Below are 21,998 nucleotides of genomic sequence, written 5' to 3' on the forward strand. Positions count from 1 at the left end.
CTGTATAAATCTAACACAGACATGACAATACTTTCTATATAAACTGTACAGATAGCTGACCTTACTGAAAGTGCTGAACGCCCTTTCAACAGGCAAACCCTCTACTAAATACACAGTTTGGCATTATATTAAATGTTTGACTTACCTTCACCCTTTCTTTGCAGAGGAAATAAGCAGTGGCATGTAAGACATCAGCAGAATGCGTTGAATTATGATAGGCATTGCTTGAATGGTAATTTGACTCGATAACATGTAGCCAAGACCTCAAAGTAGCTTCTGAGCAGTTGAGAAACTGACAAACGCCAAACCGAGCAAACGTTTTAAGTCCAAGATAAACTAAGGGCCTGGGTGAAGGGAAAAATTAAAATTACAGGAGGATCAAAGAACATAGACAGTAACTGAACATATTTCAGTGGCTTTTCAAGATCACCAAAATTATAATCAGAAAGTTTCGTAGGTTAATTTAAATAGCTTTTGCACAGAAGTATTGTATGTGAATTACTGTATAATGGTTATGTATAATTATCTTTGTGCTCTTTTTCCTGTAACTGTGGCAAAAGAAAAAAGCATTTTTTGACAATTTATAAACCAAGTTCTAATTATTATTGAGTCGAAAATCAACCCTACAAAATATGCTGTTATGGGACCTCTTATCCGGAAACCCATTTACCAACAAATTATGGGAAGGCAAAGAAGACTCCATTTTAAGCAAACAGTTCAAATTTAAAAAGTGATTTCCTTTTTCTGTGTAATAAAACAGTGCCTTGTACTTGATTATAAACTATATTGTTGTCAAAACAATCCTATTGGGTTAATTTAATGTTTATATGTTTTTTTAATAGACTCATAGTGTGGCCTTCCCATAATTCCGAGGATTATAGAAAGATCGGAAAAAACCCAGGTCCCAAGGATTCTGGATAATAGATCCCATACTTGTATTTGGCTGAATCCCAAAGTAAATCCTGGATTCAGTACTTCCTTTTATATACAACGTATTGCTTTTTCTGAAAACTATTATGGTGAGTAATACGAGTGTTCCACTTGAAATAAATTCATAAGAGGTGAAATTGCACCAATGCAGCTGGGGCCATTTACAGAGACCCTAGATGCACATGCAAGAGGACTTGCTTCTGGGGTCGGTTTGCACTCTACACCTTGCACCATATAAAAAAATGACATACAAGTTAGCAGATGGGTAGGGGCAGAAGGAGAAATGTCTACATGTCTCTTCCACTGCATACTCTTCATGAATTTAGAACTGCCAAATACAGACAACACTGGATTCATTGATTCATCAATTGATTGGGTGCTATGGGTTCCTGACCAAGTGCAGTCTAGCACATGTGTTAGTAATACTACCCTGTAGAATAATAATACTGTATACATTAAACCCTGTAGGCACCCTCTGGCTAGAAATTTTATGGACACTGAAGTGAATTTCATGAATTCCATGAATGAAATTGGGTGCTTTAAATATGGCAAGCCACCCCAATATGATGAACTGGCCTAAATTCATCGGAATATAATCCTAGCACAATATAACGGTGGGATTTTAAATAAGTATACATAATATATTAGGAATATTCACCAAAAACTGCATGAGGGTTTCTTGTCTCCAGTAACTGCAGTTTTTTGCCCCACGGACAAGTTCATTTCTGTTTTTGTACCCAAATGAAAACAGGCATAAAGCGCAGCTCAGTCATTATGTTATTATTTGGGCCTTTTGCCTTTCCTTTTAAAACAGTGATATCGCTTTTTAATCAATGTTATCGGTCAAATATTAGTAAAGAAATGCTTCCTGTGAGCGCGCCTGGAACTCTGCAATTAAACAAGAATGATACACGAGTGACGTTAGAAAAGGAGTCACCGAGACATAAGTGTTCAACTATTTTTGCATCACAATCCTAGGTTGCTACAGGCAACAGGCCTTTTTACACTATAAATACCCGTTGCTCTGAGCAACCCAGTTAAGGCTAAGCCGGGGGTGTCCAAACTGCGGCCCAAGGGCCACATGCGGCCCAGGATGCATATGAATGCGGCCCAGCTTGGTTCCCGAGGAAACGTCATGTTGCAAAGGATTTAGGAGATGGGGGGACTCTGCCCATTGCCCAGTTAGTAATAATAATATAATAAGTCTTATTTAATATCCAGGTGTCCCATATTCCAGTATATAGCTCCATCTGGTTATCCAACTGGCATTGTAGTTCTTTTCTGTGCATTTCCTTTACTTTTACAAATCAAATGTGTTTGTTGTGTGGCCCCAGACAAATTTTTATTTTTCCAATGTGGCCCTGCGAGCCAAAAGTTTGGACACCCCTGGGCTAAGCCAATTGCATTGGGATTTTTTTTTTATATATATTTGAAGTCTTAGCCCCACTGTTTACATTTACACTGTTTGGAATGGATTGTAAAAATATAATTTATATTGTTTGATTTTTAACTGTATCCTTTAATTACAAGGAAGACAATTGGGTGCTACGTAGTTGGTACATATTCTTCCCAACCCATTTTCCAGCACTTTCTTCTTTCATGCCCTTTCCATCTTGTATTCCTGTGGATGCAGCTGATCCATTGTATCAAATTTAAACATCTTCCTGTTGGGGGCTTAGTTGTACAGGTGTAGGATCAGTTATCCAGAAACCGTTATCCAGAAAGCTCTGAATTACGGGATGATCATCTCACATAGACTCCTTTTTAATGAAATAATCCACGGAGCAAATACTTACCCGAAAATGCGCTAGCGACAGCTTTGCCGCACTTCGGCAGGCGTAGTTTCGCCAGGGCTGCTCAAATTCACTAAAATCTGAAGTTGTGCCCAGGGAGGCGAAAGGTAGCGAAGTTGCGTTAGCGTTAATTCATCAAGCAAAGCAAAGTTACGCTAGAGATGCCTAATTTGCATACAGCGCCAAGTTAAAGTACAATGGACGTATATGTAGCAGCAAATACATTACACTACACAAGCCTGGGAAAGCTTCATAAAATAAAATAGAGTTGCTATTTTGCCCTATACATGTGCCCACTGTATAGTTTAGGTGCCATATGTTAGGAAATGAAGGGGGGAAGGAGGGTACCCCCAAAAACATTTACAATCTTTTTCAGCCTATCACCCTAAAAAAAAAAAAGGAAAAGACGCCAGCGTTTTTTGGGACTTAGAAAAAATTTCAACTTTTTTTGAAGCCCAATCTACTCTATTGCACTTCACCTGGTCTGAGGTGGCGAAGGCAAGTGTGGCGCAAGAGGTAACATTTAGTAAAATCCACAAATTCGTGAATTAGCGTAGTTACGTCCCTTCGCCATAGCGCAACTTTGGCTGGCGTTAGGGTGCGAAGTATGTCAACTTCGCTAGCGAATTTACACCAGCACCCGTTAGTAAATCGGCGAAGTGGCAAAATTATGTCATGCTGGCGAATTTTCGCCAGCCACTTCGCCCTTTAGTAAATTTGCCCCTAAATTTTTTAGAAAAATGTCCCTTTTGTCTGTAATAATAAAACAGTACATTGTACTTGATCCCAGCTAATATATAATTAATCCTTAATGGAGGCAAAACAATCCTATAGGGTTTATTTAATGTTTAAATGTTAAATGCTTCCCATCACTGCTTTAAACCCATGTTCTGACCCTAATTTCTATATATCTCCCTTTTATTTTCATTTTCCTTCTGACCTACATCTTTTTTTGAAACTGTATTACATGCTACCCACGAACGCCCACAAGACTTCTTTTTAATGCCACAGCCTACATGTCAGATTTCTTCCCACATCTCATCAGGATTCAGAAATCTCTTATTTAAACAGCATACGGCTCTTTCCACATGGGTTCTCATTTGAAGTAAGTTTGATACAGTGCTTATAGTTGTCAGTGCACAAGTTTTTTTGCAGTTGGCAATTAGATATTTGTACAACCCCCCCCCCCCTTTTTTTTTTTTGAGATAACTTTTTGGCTTCTTTTTAGGGGCACAATATGCCAGCTTTAACATTTACAATAACAGGTTTTGTTCAATTTGGCACACTTGACAATATATATTTGCAACTTTATCATAATGATTCTGCTCACCCTCAAAACAAAATTCTCCACAAAATAAACAGCAAAAACCAGAACAAATTATGTACCCCAGGCTGGTGCGTTTTGAAAGAAGGGAAGCTCTGGCCCAGGGTAATAACAGCTTGGCACCTCCCGATAATTATAGCTTTCCTTATCCGTTACGTGGCAATTCACATGTACACAACTTTACAATACAAACTTTGATAAACTTGGATAGACTTTGTGCTAACAATTCCAAACCTTTTTAGCATTAGTTGAATTTTAGATGGCCATGGGGAGATAGTGATCTGACATATAACAGAATAAATCTGAATAACTTTATTTATTGCTTTATTTGTTTACTCTGTTCAGTGACACGGAGCTTCACATTGGTGATTGGGACTTGATACTCCACCAGTGACGGAATTCTGGGGAATGTGGTCTGTCTTCCACTTAGCTGCAACTTGGCAGCGGAATGGGATTTGAAAGCAATAACAATTTGTGTTTTTTCGCTGACCCCATTTACGTTTGCCAGCTTTACAGAAGCCACAAACAAACACTAGCTAACACACAGGCAACATTCAAAAAGCGAAATAATAGGACTTTGTGTTCATAGACCTCTGGGCCATTGTTTTACTTTGAATAAAAGTTTAATTAAAATGAAAAACTGAAATATGCTGATTGTATCAGCCTGAAGTGCTTTGGGGTATTTATAGACCTACATTGTATACTGTATGTTTGGGAGGAATTTTGGGCTCATTCTTTGATTCGGAATTGCTTCAAGTTGTTTAGGCTGTTCACCTTAATATTCAAACAGAGCCACAGATTCACAATTGGACTAAGAACAAGACTTTGGCTGTGGCATTGTAGGACATACAGTTAGGTCCATAAATCTTTGGACAGAGACAACTTTTTTCTAATTTTGGTTCGGTCATTATCAATAACCCTAGAGTTGATTTGAGGGGGGGGTTGCTTCATTGATAATGAAATAACAAAGGAATTGCCCACACCTGCCCATGAAATAGCCTTTGAGTCAATTATACAATTGCTTTTGAGCCCCTGAAATGAAGTGAGTGTGTTAAAAAAAAAAAAGGCTTTAGTTCCTCACACTTTTATGCAATCTTTTTGTTCAACCCACTGAATTAAAGCTGAAACTGCATCTGAGTTGTTTCATTTAAAATTCATTGTGGTAATGTACAGAACCAAAATTAGAAAAAAGTTGTCTCTGTCCAAAGATTTATGGACCTAACTGTATATTTTGCTGTATGTCATGTTGGTTTTTGAGGCGTGGGTAGTGTTCGATTTTTCAACAAACATCTTTCTTTGAACTTTGGGCAAGAAAACGTTATCTTTTATCATCTGATCTCTAAACATTTGCCCACATCACAATTGGGTCACTTTCTTATGTTTGGTAAACTGCAGACTTCAGTTACTTTTGTATGCCACCCTCATACAGATCAGTGTTATGCAGAGCTATTGATGAAGTTTCTCTTCAAGTTTACTTTGTTTGTATTGAGACTGTTGAAGGAGGACTTGTTCCAGGCAGTGTCAGCCCCATTACTTATGTGAATATAAAATAAACTGCAGAGAGAAAAGCCACTTACCTTTTATGTGTAGCAGCCTCTAATTCAAAGATATCAAACTCCCAGTCTTCTTCATTCTCCATTGCCTGTGTTATCCGAGGTGGGATATCGCTTAGAGAAAGAGCTAAGACCATATGGCTGCTGACAGGATGTACCTCTGTGAAAGTGAAAAGAATACAGGGGTAGAGTAGTAAGGATGTGATTCCACCACCAGAGTCAAGTATATGGTTAGCAATGCATTAGGAGTACTTACGTTTTGCAGATAAGATATACTCATTTCCTGACAGTCTTCGTAAACCATCCTGAGAAACATCAATTATAAAAAATTAGATAGGCAAGTGGAATCCAAAACAGTTTCCTGCTTTACTGATTTATTCTTACATATTCAAACACGGTACAACAGTGTGTAAATTAGTTTAGCGTAGTGTAGGGGGTTTAATGTTCCTCACAAGGCCCCTATATCCCCCAATAACATGGTAGCATTTTTTAATGGGGTGGTTCATTTTTCGTTAACTTTTAGTATGTTAGAGAATGGCCAATTCTAAGCAACTATTCATTTGGTCTTCATTTTTTCTTTTTAATAGTTTTTGAATTATTCACCTACTTCTTCTGAATCTTTCCAGTTTTCAAATGGGAGTCACTGACCCCATCTAAAAGCAAATGCTTTGTAAGGCTATACATTTATAGTTACTGCTACTTTTTTATTACTCACCATTCTATTTAGGCCCTTTTCTAATCATATCTCTTATTCATATTAATGCATGTTTGGTAAATAACACGAAAAACCAAAATGGTAAAAAATGATAACCAATTGCAAATTGTTTTAGAATATCAATCTTTAGTTAGAACATCAGTGATCCCCAACCAGTGGCTTGTGAGCAACATGTTGCTCTCCAACCCCTTGGATGTTGCACCCAGTGGCCTCAAAACAGGTGCTTATTTCTGAATCCTTGTCTTGGAGGCAAGTTTTGGTTGTATAAAAACCAGGTGTACTGCCAAACAGAGCCTCCTGTAGGCTGCCAGTTGACTTACAGGCTACCAAATAGCCAATCACAGCCCCTGGGAACTTTTTTCATGCTTGAGTGTACATTTAGAACCCCAATTAAATACCATTTTAAATAGAATCTGTGCAAATGTATTTTCAACACTCAACATATTTCTAATGCGCATAGTATTTTTAAAAAATAATAAAATATATAGCGCAGTAATATTTAAAGGGGAAACAAAGTGCTCCTTTAAAGGAATAGTTCAGTGTGAAAATAAAAACTGTGTAAATAGATAGGCTGTGCAAAATAAAATTGTTTCTAATATAGTTAGTTAGCCAAAAATGTAATCTATAAAGGCTGGAGTGAACAGATGTCTAATAAAACAGCCAGAATCCAACTTCCTGGTTTCAGCTCTATAACTCTGAGTTAGTCAGCGACTTGAAGGGGGGCCACATGGTACATTTCTGTTCAGTGAGTTTGTAATTGATCCTCAGCATTCAGCTCAGATTCAAAAGCAACAGAAATGACCCATGTGGCCCCCCCTCAATTCTCTGATTGGTTACTGCCTGGTAGATTCCAGTTTCTAAATCTAATGGGCCATCCTGTAGCAGTTATTGTGGTTTCTCTGCAATTAAAACACATGTTTAGCATCCTTATATATTTTTTAAAGGCAGTCTGATAGGGGGCTTATCATAAGCGGGTCTGTCAATCAGCAGTAACTACTATTGCTGGTGCAGATCTGCCGAAGATCATTTTAAGCTGAGACACAATATCTCTGCAGAGATAACACTAAATTAAATTTTAAAAGTATAAGCCAAATGGGTTGCTATTTATGAATTTCAATATATATTGCCTTCAATAATTAAAATTTTTGGTGTTGCTTGTCCTTTAAGTGTGTCCTAAAAGATTATAAAAAATGTGATCCCTGATGGTTAATAATGTTATTTGTAACAGTTCTGAATTAAAGTGAAAGCATGGCTCATTTCTGAATAGAAAACACAGAATTGAGATGTGTCCACAAGCACAAGACTGTTGCAGGTGCATTAGCAAATACCCTGCCGTTATTACCCCAGCATGGGGCAAAATAGCCTACTCCACACACAGAACTAAAAGCACATTCAGGAAAAGCTGCAGTATCTGCTTCTACCTCTAAAGAAAAAACACCACTGATGGTTCTCCCCTATGGTTTCCCATCAAATGCTAAATAGGCATGTTGTTTCTTTACACATTTTTCCCTGTATAACATTCATTTTATCAGAAGAATAACCTCTAACATAAAAAGCCACACAGAGCAGGATGTGGGAAAGACAGAACTGCCTTGATGTCAGGATTTTCTCAGTACATTCCCCGAATGCTGGCAGCAACATGTAAATACCAGCTCTGCCAATCCTTCCAGGTCAGGTATACTTTTTTCCTCTCTCAATTCAAGCAGCTCTGGAAAATAGTCTCCAGATGATGAAAAAATTGACTTAATATTCTGTTGTCTGGAATGTAGATGTGGGGCAAATGAATATAAAAACTGAACAATGTTTTATATGCACCCATAACTATAAATTATTTGGGGGTTATTATCACTGTGTTTAAAGGTCACGTTTACTGTGTGTGCAACCCTGGCTACAATATTATTAACAAATGTGATTCATATGTGAATGGGTTGAGAAGAGGCCCCATAAAAATATTCTTTTAAGTTTAGGTTTTTGTTTTATTGGCCACAGACAAATTTCCCCAGAATCAATTTCTAGAATATCGTATAAGCTGTGGGGCCTGTGGGTAAGTTCCAAGCTTCCAGCAGATGAGATGAGCAAGTGACTGCTTACAGGTAGGCTGATTGGCTGACATTTGCCTTATAAATATCTACTGTATGAAGCTCTCTGTAGGTACAAGTTTTATAACTACAGTAGAGTGTTTCATTTAAGTATGACAGGAAGTTCACACCGATCAATCTGCAAAAAAATAACAAGCAAAAGCCAACAAATCAACTGAAAATCTACATCTATCTACAGTTAACCCCATTTACTGCATGCTGCACTAGAATACTTTTTGATAGTGCTTTTGTCCCTATAGTTCATGCGCATTAGTATATGAAAATTTACTTACTGTCATCAAACCTCCGACCAGGTCATTGGTATGAGGGTCTTCATCCTTTGTCCCCAGCTGCGGAGAGTATAGTTCTGTGGTCCTCAGAATTTCCAGAACTCGATCTAATGCTTCTGCCACAGGTGTAGGGCTGCTTTCTTGGGCAGCATTTATTATATTTATTACCTGAATGAAAGATATATGGGTTACTGATCAACCACTGGATTTTACGCAACACTTCAACAAGTAATAAATATATAAATATAAATATATATATATATATATATATACTCCTAGCATGATGTTATCAAGCACTGAATGAGAGCCCAGTACTAATGGATGACCACCAGGGGGCATGTGCTGGACAGATCCTCGCTTCATTTACTAGATGTTAAGAAATACGCAAGCAAACTACAATACAGCTTTGAAGCATTAATGTGATAGGCGCATTTGTTTGGAAACCCATCAGTGCTTCTTCATTGAATGTGCACTGAAATTCTGCCATATGACTTACACAACATGCTGGTTGCACTTCCAAGGTAGCATGGCTGTTTAAATAGACACAAATAGCGTGCACTATACATGCATACATCCAATATTCTATAGTAGAGCTGTATATAGAAACAAAATCCTCTATTCTAGTAATTAATTACAAATGTAACTCTATGTAAATGTCTAATACTGTGTCAAAGTGCTATAGATATCCACAGATATACTAGTCCATCACAAAGCTGTACACAGAAGTATATCTAATATTCTATGCCAGTGCAATATATGCTAATATTTCACAGAAGTGCCATAGATAAGTACAAGAAGATCAGAATCTTCTGATCTAGACAATTATGTATCTTATATGCACTTGGGCAAACAAAATCCAATTGCATTATTGGTGCTGCTAATAATTTGTCGATAAAGTGTTGTGCTAAATTAGCTATGACAGCCCTGCATTGTGCAATGGTCAGCCTCTCTATGGCTGGTTATTATATATGGCCCATACTCTATACACTCATAGGACATTACATTTTATATACATATTTCTGCAAGTTTATACAACCCTTAAATCTTGAGAGAAGAATCAGTTCACATTTAATGCGGGTGTGGGACTTGACTAATGCAGCACAGCACTGAAAGGAGAACTAAACTCTAAACAATTATATTTTATATACTGAACTTATTGCACCAGCCTAAAGTTTCAGCTTGTCAATAGCAGCAATGATCCAGGACTTCAAACTTGTCACAGGGGGTCACCATCTTGAAAAGTGTCTGTGACACTCACATGCTCAGTGGGCTCTGAGCAGCTGTTGAGAAGCTAAGCTTAGGGGTCATCACAAATTATCAAGCAGAATATAAGGTTGGTCTTTAATATAAGCTGATGCTACAGGGCTGATTATTAAATTCTGATACAAGTTGCACTGGTTTCTGTGCTGTCATGTAGTAATTATCTGTATTAATTACTAACTAGCCTTATATTGTGACATTTCTATTCTATGGGGCAGATTTACTAAGCTCGAGTGAATAGTTCGAATGCAAAAATATTCGAATTTCTAAGTATTTTTTTGGGTACTTCGACCATCGAATTGGTGATTCGAACGATTCGAAGTAAAAATCGTTTGACTATTCGACCATTCGATAATCGAAGTACTGTCTCTTTGACTTCATACTTCGCCACATTAAAGCTACGAAAGGCAATGTTAGCCTATGGGGACCTTCCAGAACACTTTTTGAAGTTTTTTTTTCATCGAATAAAAATCATTCGATCAATTGATTAAAATCATTCGAATTGAAGGATTTTATCGTTCGATCGAACGATTTTTATTCGGTCATTCAATCGAACCTTTTGCGCTAAAATCCTTCGAATTCGATATTCGAATTCGAAGGATTTTACTTCGAGGGTCGAATTCGAGGGTTTTAACCCTCGAAATTCAACCCTTGATAAATCTGCCCCTATGTGTACTGTATATTGTGAGTGGGTCTCTAAGCTCTGTAACTGACAGCCACACAGAGCATGTGCAGTGAATCAGCAGAAAAGAAAATGGGGAGCTACTGGGGCATCTTTGGACACATAGATCTTTACTGCTAAATGGCTGTGATTGCCTTGGTCTGGTACAGAAGCCCAACACATAATGTACAACATTTCTAGCACACTTCTTTAATTAGGCTTTAGTTCTCCTTTAAGTCCAGGGACTCACTGCTGCTTCAGCCTACCTTACGTGTCTCCGGGGCTCCGGTATCTGCTCTTCATTTTGGAGTGTGGAGACCTGCAGCAATTCTCCTACATGCAGGGCAAACACAAAGTGCAAAACACATGACAGATTGCGACTGGTTTTTGCACTTTGCACCCTGCACTGCATGCAAGTGAATACTTCTGTAAAAGGGATTGTGAGTAATAACTATTATTTTTGGAACATGACAAAATTAGTAACTGATTACATAAAGAGATACACTTTTATTTTAAGTTTGATAGCTCCCTTTAAGAATTTGGTGCAGGGTCCCATCCTTATCACCAGCAATTGCCTGTGTCCCAATTAACCACCAGGTTTTTACTGGCAAGCTAAAGGGCTTGGCTTGGCTTGGCTTGGCTCCATTGTGAATTACAGCACACCTGCTGTATTTCTCTAATGGTAAAGTCTCTGGATGTGATGTTCCCTCTTCAAGTGCATTCAGGTACAGATAAGAACAGTTTACAGGAGGCCAATCAGCAATTAGAAAGTGCCTATTTCCCTGCCTTACTCTGGTAAGTTCACCAGGTTTAACCACAAAGCTAGCTATATAGGTACAGATCCAAATAGTCAAAACACTTTTTCTATAGTACAGAGAAATATTTGGGGGGTGTAAAACGAGTGTGTGTATATATATATATATATATATATATATATATATATATATATATATATATACACAAAAGACGTACTATGCAATCATTCTGAAAGGTGACTAGGTGACTGTCTAGCCCAGAAAACTGTAGCTTCTCCATGTGACCAAAAGCTATCGCATTAGTATGTGTACATAGAACCATTCAGGACCAGGACCAGAATACCTGAGCATCCTTCACATGCTTCCAACTGAACAGTAATACAAATGATGCTTATAATAATGCCTGCCATTGCTCTTGATGCTGGTAATGGTTTTGCAAGCAAATCAACCAATGAAATAATTACTGAGCAGGTTAAACAGCATCTGTATGTTTTATACATAATATAGACTCGATTCATACTGATCTAAAGCCAATCCAAACCTCCTATGAAGCATTAGCCACATAAACCACACAAGAGATCATATTGCTCCCTGATCTCTATATGTCAATTAGATATTACTATACTGCTACAATCAAGGATAGCAGGTGTATAGGTAGAGTATAACCTTTTATTGTAAACTTACATGATTGCCAAGTTTACAATAAAAGTGCTTAGACCGTTACAACTTGCTCTATCATAGTAACTAATCATTTGACTGTCATGGAGTTTGTGTCTTAGATCCAATTGCAATTCTGCCTTGTGAGACATAAAAAGAAATGATCTCTTGTCAGGGAGATTGAGTAAATGGCACTGCACCTTTGTAATAGGGGCTTCAATGGTCATAGAATGTATTCTGGCCATAGAAGAATGCCGCCTCTGTGAACTACCTGCAAAACAAAATAAGAGAAAAGTCAGAGTGAAGTACCTGCAGTTTTATGGAGTTATCTAAAGTTACAAACCTGCACAATACACAGGTAAAGACTTGCATTATAGATAGTGAGTGAGAGAGAGAGACAAAGAAAGAGAGAGAGAGAGAGAGAGAAAAAGAAAGAGAGAGAGAGAGAGAGAGAGAGAGAGAGAGAGAGAGAGGGAGAGGGAGAGAGATTAACTGCACACCTCTGTTCACATAGCAGTGCACTCAAAGGTCAAAACAATCTCTCCATTCAAAGGTTTTTCTTTAGGTAAAAAACATTACTTTATTAGATAAATCTTGGTATTAAGGACCTTGGACGCTGTTCTTAATACCAAGATTTATCTAATAAAGTAATGTTTTTTACCTAAAGAAAAACCTTTGAATGGAGCGATTTTTGTGACCTTTGAGTGCGCCGCTATGTAGTGGATATAGGCGTTCTTCTTAGTGACGGACTCAGGGCGGGAGCACCTGGGTCACATTGCCTACTGGGTAAGAACTCAAACGGATTGCTTAAGATTGAATTTCACACAGGAGGGGAGGTGTAACAGCTCCACTTTACAAGCGTTGGGTCCGGGGCTCAATGCACCCGGACCAATAGATGGGAATGGTGAGCGGCCCCTGTTTATGTATGTTTATACTTAGAGATATATATATATATATTCATGGCGAGTCGGCCTGTTTGATTTATATTGATCCCGAGGTTAAGCGCTGGATAAACTTATGCTGTGTCTTAGAGAGAGAGAGTATTAGCCCAGCTGCAAAGCCCAGAAATGTTCCCATTGCCTCTCTGAGTTTCCTAGAAACCCTCTCAGTTTCTGGCTACAAATAAACAGTAACACAGTGTAGGCTGATCCTAACAGCAGTTTGCACTATGCAACACAGATTAGTCGTCTTCATTTTCTGACTTTTTGTTTTTGAAGATTATTGACATTTTCAGAAAAAAAAGTTTTCAACGCATAACAGTAAGCATTTGCAAAGAAAGCTGTGTAACCGAGGAAGTTTTCAGTATGACATGTCAGTCCCATATCAGTACTTCATTAGCATCCAGCAACTGAGGAGAATGCACTTGGGGAGCATATAATCAAAGGCAACTTGCATTTGGAATAGAACATTTGTAGTAGACTACAGTTCTATGCAGTCCTTATTGGAGAAGGCCAACAACAGCAAAATGGGAGGGCTTTAGTTTGCCATGCCTAAAAGGAATGTGACAGTAAAGTGCTTGCTTTGGCAGATGAAACTGTCACTGGCATTGAGTTGCAATGCAATTGAGTGCAATGTTCATCAGGAGTTTTTTTAAACTCAGAACTAAGATTAAGGAAAGGTTTTGCTATGTAGTGTTTTTGTAAATTTTACCTGTGTTGTGAGCAACTTTAGGAAGACAGCAGGATCTTACGGAGCTGCATTTTATCACCCATGATAAATCTTCTCTACAGTAGACAACAAAACATCCTTTGTTTCCTTCCGCACGGCTAATTACTAGTGGAGAAACTGATGTGGGGCTTTGGTGTTCCAAAGCAGATATGTTTCCTCACAAGGGAAATTCAGGCAACTTCATACCCCACCGTTCAGGAAATTATTATATAATTAGTATTATAAAGTTCTGGTGGGATGAAACATGTGGCTGGGCATTAGATGATTATACCCTTATAAGAATGGGCAGAATAAAGATCTACAGAGGTATTTGTCTTTATGTAAAGCCAGCATTAAAACCTAATGAAATGACCAGAGATCTATCCTAGGAGTTGCCATATGGGCAGAGGTATCACCTGGACTTAAAGGAACATTAACACCAAAAATATAGTTTTATAGTAATGACAATATGATGTACTGTTGCTCTGCACTGCTAAAACTGGTGTGTTTGCTTCAAAAAAACAACTATAGTTTATATAAATAAGTTGCTGTGTAGCCATGGGGGCAGCCATTCAAGCACAGGACACACAGTAGATAACAGATATGTTCTTAAGAATCCCATTGTATACTACAGAGCATTGATGAAAACAGTGAGGAGAAAACCAACCAACCAAATGAAGCAATCAAGGACTGATTGCAAGGACTGGTCGGTTCAATTTCTGTAGAAATATTACTTTCACAATCATTAAAATATCCAAACAACAAAAAAAAAAGTAAAACTCATTTTTGCAGTTAATTACAAATTGATTACCATCACTTCCCCTGGAGGTGGTTGATCTGACGTCTAAGGAACCTTTCCGCCTGTCCTTGTGTCTACAGGTCTGGATATCTACAAGGAAATAATTATTTTTAATAATGTTTAACCAGCAAGGGAGTGACTACCCTTATTAACATGTACTACTTTACATGATCCTGTTCACAATTCAATTCTTTAAACTAGGGTTGCCAGCTTTCATACAGTTGGCAATAGTTGGATTCATATACACGTGTGTAAGCAGGGTGAAATACTACAAGACTAGTTATACTTTTGGTTCTAGCAGGTAGAACACAAATATTAGGTGACACTAAATAGTGAAATGGTGGAGATCTAGACAAACTTAAAACAAAGGGCCAACAAAATATGGTGCAGATTTTGCACTGATAAAATCTTGTTTAGGAATAAAAGAACACGAAGCGTGAATTGTCACTGGATCATATTGCACTATATACTTAGTCGTTTTCCATTTATGGGTGACTATTTAACAAGCATATTGCAGGTAGTGCAATCTCAAAGGACTGTCAGAAAGCTAGCATCTCATTTAAAGATTTAAGGTGTAAAGTCATTTATACTTTGAATTTATACGTTGATTTTAATTTAAGTGCCATATTGATATAAAATTCCTTGTGAGGCAACTTTAGATTTAGATTAGTCGCCTGAAGAAGAGACAATTTGTTGCCGGGCACTAAATCTCCCCGAATCTTTGCGTGTGTCTCTGCCCTTAAAGGAGAAGGAAAGCTACGGAGGCATTTTATTGCCAATAGATTAGCTGCAATAGTGCAAGCTAGAATGCTATATTTATTCTGTAGAATGTTTTACCATACCTGAGTAAAAAGCTCTAGAAACTCTCTGTTTGTTTAGGATAGGAGCTGCAGGATTAACATGGTGTGACATCACTTCCTGCCTGAGTCTCTCCCTGCTCTGGGCTCAGATTACAGTAGAGAAGGGAGGGGTGGGGGGAGAGGTGCAAACTGAGCATGCTCTTGCCCAGGGCAATGAGGTTTAAGCTGAAGGCAGGAAGTCTGATACAGAAGCCCATGTGTACACAATAGAAGGAAAGAAATGCTGTGTTTCTTTTGACAGGGGACTCAGATCAGCATTACTTTGGGGGTTTACTGGTATATTTAGATGGACCTTTCTGATAAGACTAACTTAGTTTTAACCTTTCCTTCTCCTTTAAGGGTAGCAGCCTTCCAGTCAGAGGATTTCTAGCAGCCTATACAGGCATGGTGAGTGGTCCTTATCTATATCACCAATGATTGTTTTAGAGGCTGGAGCGATAAGAAAACGGTAAAGACGGAAAAAGAGAATTCAGAGCACTAACACCAGAAGCTTCAGTTACTGAGTTACAGAGCTGAGCGAATTTGTGTCAGGAGATGCTTCCTGCATTAGTAACAAACTTCTGACTGGACAGTCAGAGTGCAAAGGGTGCACTTCTGTTACAGTGCAAAACTGTAAATGTAAATTGAAAAAGTGTTTAGCAGAGCACACATGAATTTGTCTGGGTGGACATATGTCTCATTTAAATTATTAATCACAGAAGTAGAAAAAAAACAGGGTCATGTCTGCCAGTTAATAAGTGAGCAGAAAGTATGGTATAACAGTTTTATAATCAGGAAAATCGTTTTTTCCAACACGATTCACATTGATGTAACTATATATGTTGTTTCCAACTAAAAATATATAGTATTTTTGATTATAGAGCTTGTTTAAGAAGTGTATACTCTTAAGGAATCTTAAGGAATTCTTGTATGGACTTAGTGGAACCATCAGATCCCTTTGGCAGAATAACTGAATTTGTATCCAGTGCACCAAAGTTATCCACATCTAAAAGATCCTGGGTGCTTTTAGATGTGAACCTACCATTTACCTCAAGCCATGATGACCGCTGCGAATTGTAGCTGAGCAACACAAATTTTCACTTTGGCCATATCTACTATCTAACATCTGCAAACCAAATTATAAGCTCTTATGGATGAGCAGTTAAAATATATGTATACCAAAATCTTTATCAGTGAGTAAATATACTCTGCAAGGCCGATGGGTCATAGTTTAATCGTTATTTTTAAAAAATGTCATGGCGGCTGAACTTTTTAATCTGAGACCAGTTGTAATTAGCACAACTACGCAAACAATAAACAACCAGAAATTATCAATAGCACCCCATAATATATTCTGATTGAATTCCATTTCAACACACCTGTTTGCGATTCGGCCTGAACTCTCTGACATTGTTTTTCTGCCTGCAAACAAACAGAACAGTCAGTTTACAGCAGTGCATACAGCGACAGAACAAAAGCGAAATTTTTTGTGCACGAAAGCACACATACATACCTTGTTGTTGTCACTGCATGGACGGCTTATAGACACATAGTGTCGGATTTTACTGTAAAGAAAACAACACATAGACAAATCAACCAATTTCATTTGTAATTCATTCTCTGGCATGCAGTGGGCAGAAGTACTGGGGGTGCGACTGCACCCAGGCTTGTACCCCTCAGGGCCCGCTGGACAATTGCGCCAGAAGGATTGCAGCATAAAAATTGCACCTAGAGAGGATGTGGGGGCCCAGTGCATGGCCTGCACTCAGGCCTGGGAACTACTAGTTACTTTACTGCTGGCATGGGCTGACTGTTATGAGTAAACTTAGCATTTAATCAGAAATAAATAGTAATTCTATTATTCTAGTTTCCAACTTGCACTAATTTGTTAATTTACAAAAATAAATTGACATAGGCTCACAGCTGCCAATGCAAACATCAGTATTTATATTTGAAGAATAATATCCGTCAATAAAAGGCAAAAAGCATGCCCATGTAGTTGGAGGAAGGCAATCTCTGTCCCTAAGGGTTATATGTCTTTACATAAGGATTTGCATAACTGCACAAGGATCAGTACATTAGCCTTGAGCATTTGGCCCCTCACCCAGTTAGAGCAAAAGCATTCTGTTTGTTGTGAAAACTGTTGCTGTGACATTCAATTAAAAATTGCCAAGGAAAGTTGTTAAATATTATTAGGTACAAAGGGAGTAACCAGATCCAAACGCATTTTCCAAAGCAGCAATGTGAGATCTTCTGACACAGATTAATGTGAAGAATAAATTATTCTGTTCACGTGAAATTACCAATTAAAGAAAATTCATATTTTCTTATTCAATGCTGAATGCCTTAGGAATCACAAGAGAACCTGATATGTATTGAGTCCTAGGCTGGGGAGCTAATTGGCTTTGGTACAGCATTGGCAGCTCTGGCAATTTAGTCCATCCATCAACATTATAACGTTATTGTTTCTCTTTATATGTTGGAATGGGAAAGACTTTTATTGCTGCCTCACCTACACCATAACATCTGCACTTCTGAAACACTTCCATTAATTATTGATAGATCCGCTAAAGCTTAAACCCAAGTTGATCTAACATTAAAAATGTATTTGTACCATCCACAGAGGACTATTCATTAGTTGCTAAATATATACAAACATCAATACATCTTATAGTCATCAATCAAGATTTTTGAAATGAAATGTCTGTTGAGTTGAGTAAAACTGCCATTGCGTCCAAGTCTAAGAAATATATTTTAACTTTATTGCTGTATTACTTAAGCACTCAGGGAAGAACTAGCTACACCAATATCCTTGACTGATCTGTTACAGAACCTGTTAAACCTCCTCTTTGAGCAAAAACGCTATCAAAGTCTGACTGTAGTGTCTGTCCCCATCCTACGTATGTGCACCTTTTGCTCCAGAGTCATTAGGCATAGCAGAATCCAGGCATTCTTCAGTATGTTCCCTTAAAAGACATGTGACTTGATGAGCCACAAAGTCATATACAGGCTTGGGACCTATTATCTAGAATGCTTGGGGTTTTCCAAATAACAGACCTTTCCATTATTTGGATCGCCATACCTTAAGTCTACTAGAAAACCATGTAAACATGAAATAAACCCAATATGCTGGGTTTGTTTCCAATAAGGATTAATTGCATCTATTTTTGGATCAAGTACAAGGTACTGTTTTATTATTACAGAGAAATAGAAATCAGTTTTTTGGATTAATTGGATAAAACTGATTTTATGGGAAATGGCCTATTTGTAATTTGGAGCTTTCTGGATAATGAGTTTCCACATAACGGATCCCATACCAGTATATTTAAAATTTCATATGTTACTAAACACTCAATACATATAAACGTGTGGCATGTTTTTTTTTTATCTCTGATGTTACATACCCCCGATGTCCAAAAACAGGAATGATCTTCACATTTTGCTGGATATTGTCACCATTTTTATTTTTGGCATAGTAAATACCTTCCCATTCCTGTAAAAGTTAGCAGAGTATTAGGTTTAGTCACGCTCCCGCCAGGCAATTATCATTAATATTTCCTGAGATTTGGGCCACAGCCCTTGCCAATTAAGCACTCTAATTCGTGTAGAGAAAGGTTTGAGAACTAAATATTTTATCATGTATCATTCTGTAAAAAATTGTTATTTTGTGTCTGCGGGAGGAAACAAGAAAACTCTATGGAGCTTAGAACCAGGGTTTAACATAATGAAAATGTGATTTTGATAGAAATACAAATACCTTTTTCAAGACAACTAAGTTTGATGGACTTGTGTCTTTAGTTATTTTTTAAGGGCATCTACCATGTGCTGAGATTTTTTCCCCCACATCAATGCTGTGTGTATTTATTGCATGCATGTCTATAACATATGGATGGCTCCATGACACGTGGATCTGAATAGTTCTACAGCTAGGCGGGCAGTATAAGTCAGCTCTGACTGCCTCTCTTAAAGGAGAATAAACCCTAAATATATTTTATATACTGAATTTATTGCACCAGCCTAAAGTTTCAGCTTGTCAATAACAGCAATGATCCAGGACATCAAACTTGTCACAGGGGATCTCCAACTTGGAAAGTGTCTGTGACACTCACATGTTCAGTGGGCTCTGAGCAGCTGTTGAGAAGCTAAGCTTAGGGGTCGTCGCAAATTATCAAGCAGAAAATGAGGTTTCCCTGTAATATAAGCTGATGCTAGAGGGCTGATTATTATATTCTAATGCTAATTGCACTGGTTTCTGTGCTGCCATTTAGTAATTATCTGTATTAATTATTAACCAGCCTTATATTGTGAGATTTCTATTCTATATGTACTGTATATTGCGAGTGGGTCCCTAAGCTCAGTTAGTGACAGTAGCACAGAGCATGTGCAGTGAATCAGCAGAAAAGAAGATGGGGAGCTACTGGGACATCTTTAAAGACACAGATCTTTACTGCTAAAGGGCTGTGGTTGCCTTGGCCTGGTACAGAAGCCCAAAACATAATGTACAACATTTCTAGCCTACGTCTTTAGTCAAGCTTTAGTTCTCCTTTAAACAGAATACCGGATGTTATATGTGGAAATGATGAATATCTATCTTCCCTTGCAGGTTTACTGGAACATTCAGGGCTCAACTGGCCATACACTGCAAGATCTATTCATTTTGGGATCTGACAATGCAGTCCTCGTCGGACGGGAAAATCAAACCTGCCCAATAGATATCTGGCCGATGCCATGTGTGACACTAGCATATACAGACCAATAAAGCTGCTAACCTAAGGTTAGCAGTGGCCATACATGAGACAAAATATGGTTAAACATAGACTGGCCTGTGAGACTAATATCTGTCTTGAAGGTCACTCTATGGGCACACCAGTATACAATATTGACCCATGTATGGCTATTTTAAGTTAGCACTTTGGAGTATAAAGTCTGCATTGGCTAGATTATACAAATGTCACTTATATAGCATTCTCTCCACCAGTGTAAATATGCCACTGAGAGAAACAGGGATCTGCTGACTTCCACCCAGTCTTCAGTATGGACTGACTGCCTTGGCACCCACCCGTTATTGCAGGACATCTGCGGCAAAAAAAGTCTGATCTGCTTTATATGGCAGCATCTGGAGGCTAGTACTTCCTCCTAAGCATTTGACAGCTATTCCTTAACTTTAAGGCTATATAAACTTGACTAATGCCTTCCATTCTATCTATACAAGTTTCCAGAAAGATTTAAACTTATAGCGGCCTGAACTAGTGCAGAAGAATAAGTGTGTTTTAAAGGAACAATAAAGTGCTCCTGTGTGGCTTTATATTACAGGGATGCAGCATGCATACAAATTTCATCTGCAGCAGGTAAAAGTGGCAGCATAAAGGAAGCTGGTATAAAGATGGAACTCTGTGTATATCTATTTCCCATTTAAAATGCAAAAGTAGCTAGATCAGGGGTAGATTTCCATCTTAAAGGAACAGTAACACCAAGAAATTAAATTGTTTTAAAGTAATGATAATATGATGTACTTTTAGGGTAAGGTCACACTGGGTGTTTCGGGGAGATTTAGTCGCCTGGTGACTAATCGCCTCATCTTTGCGGTGACCAATCTCCCCGAATGCCTTCCCTCACTCTTGTGCTGGCTAAAATGAAAAATCACCGGTGCTAAGCACATGCGGAGATTAGTTTTCTGAAGTCGCCCGAAGTTGCCTCGGGAGCAAGAGGGAGGGAAGGCGCTCGGGGAGATATGTCGCCGCAAAGACGAGACGATTAATCGTCAGGTGACTAAACCCCCCCGAAAAGGCAAGTGTGACCTTATCCTTATGCTGCACTAGTAAAATGGGGGTGTTTGCTTCCAAAACTCTACAATAGTTTATATAAACAAACTTATGTGCAGCCATTCAAAGCTGAAAAAGGACAAAAGGCACAGGATACACAGCAGATAACAGAGAAGCTCTGTAGTATACAATGGGATTTTTCCAAATTTATCTGCTGTGTATCCTATGCTTGAATGACTGCCCCCATATCTGCACAGCAACTTATTTATGTAAACTTGTGATTTTGAACAAAACACACCACTTTTACCAGTGAAGGGCAACACTACATTATATTGTCAGTCCTTTGAAACACTTTAATTTTTTGGTGTTACTGTTCCCTTAACATGCACTGCACTTGGTTCATTTTAAAACGTAGAGTCTTTAAGACATACACATGTACAAACACCTTATTCATGTTATTGTTTTTCCACTATAAAGGAAGACAATGTTTTGCTTACCTTTCCTGTTTTGATGCAACAATTAATGGTATCTAAGAAATCAGATTTTTTTTCATTAATAGGCACTTCAGTTAATTCCTTCCCAATTAATTCGTCCTTCTGATAACCCATCGTGCTTTCAAAAGCAGGATTCACATACTGTAAGAAAGACAAGCCAAGTTGTAAGCACAGCATAAATGTATATACTGTATCATTCCTTGCAAATCTAAAATCATGGTCTACTCCATACAATGCTTATTTTGCTGCTGAACTGAGCACTTTTACCTAAACAACATAGTTTTGGCATTACACATACACAGATGAAGCAATGCATTTTGAATTTTATTGACACATACCTGTATTATATGATCCTCACTTGTGATTTCAATGGCTTCTTGACTTTTCTCTAATGTAGTAAATAGCGAATTACAAGCCCTTTAGAAAGAAACCAGAGGCATT

General features: G+C 38.1%; 1 protein-coding gene across 3 annotated transcripts in view; it reads right to left on the reverse strand.

Moving 5' to 3' along the window:
* The window catches only part of LOC108712890 (high affinity cAMP-specific and IBMX-insensitive 3',5'-cyclic phosphodiesterase 8A), a 150,634-nt gene that overhangs the window by 6,130 nt on the left and 122,506 nt on the right, over positions 1-21,998 (reverse strand). For all 3 annotated transcript variants that reach the window (XM_041588279.1, XM_018255391.2, XM_018255390.2), the window contains exons 7-17: positions 21,896-21,974; positions 21,561-21,698; positions 18,706-18,794; positions 16,815-16,866; positions 16,681-16,723; positions 14,475-14,552; positions 12,217-12,287; positions 8,687-8,851; positions 5,857-5,905; positions 5,625-5,760; positions 146-344 (exon numbers count right to left, since the gene is read on the reverse strand). In XM_041588279.1, coding sequence (XP_041444213.1) covers positions 146-344; positions 5,625-5,760; positions 5,857-5,905; positions 8,687-8,851; positions 12,217-12,287; positions 14,475-14,552; positions 16,681-16,723; positions 16,815-16,866; positions 18,706-18,794; positions 21,561-21,698; positions 21,896-21,974 — 1,099 coding nt within the window. The remainder of the gene's footprint in view (positions 1-145; positions 345-5,624; positions 5,761-5,856; positions 5,906-8,686; positions 8,852-12,216; positions 12,288-14,474; positions 14,553-16,680; positions 16,724-16,814; positions 16,867-18,705; positions 18,795-21,560; positions 21,699-21,895; positions 21,975-21,998) is intronic.

Source organism: Xenopus laevis, chromosome 3S (genome assembly GCF_017654675.1).
Source record: "Xenopus laevis strain J_2021 chromosome 3S, Xenopus_laevis_v10.1, whole genome shotgun sequence".
NCBI lineage: Eukaryota > Metazoa > Chordata > Amphibia > Anura > Pipidae > Xenopus > Xenopus laevis.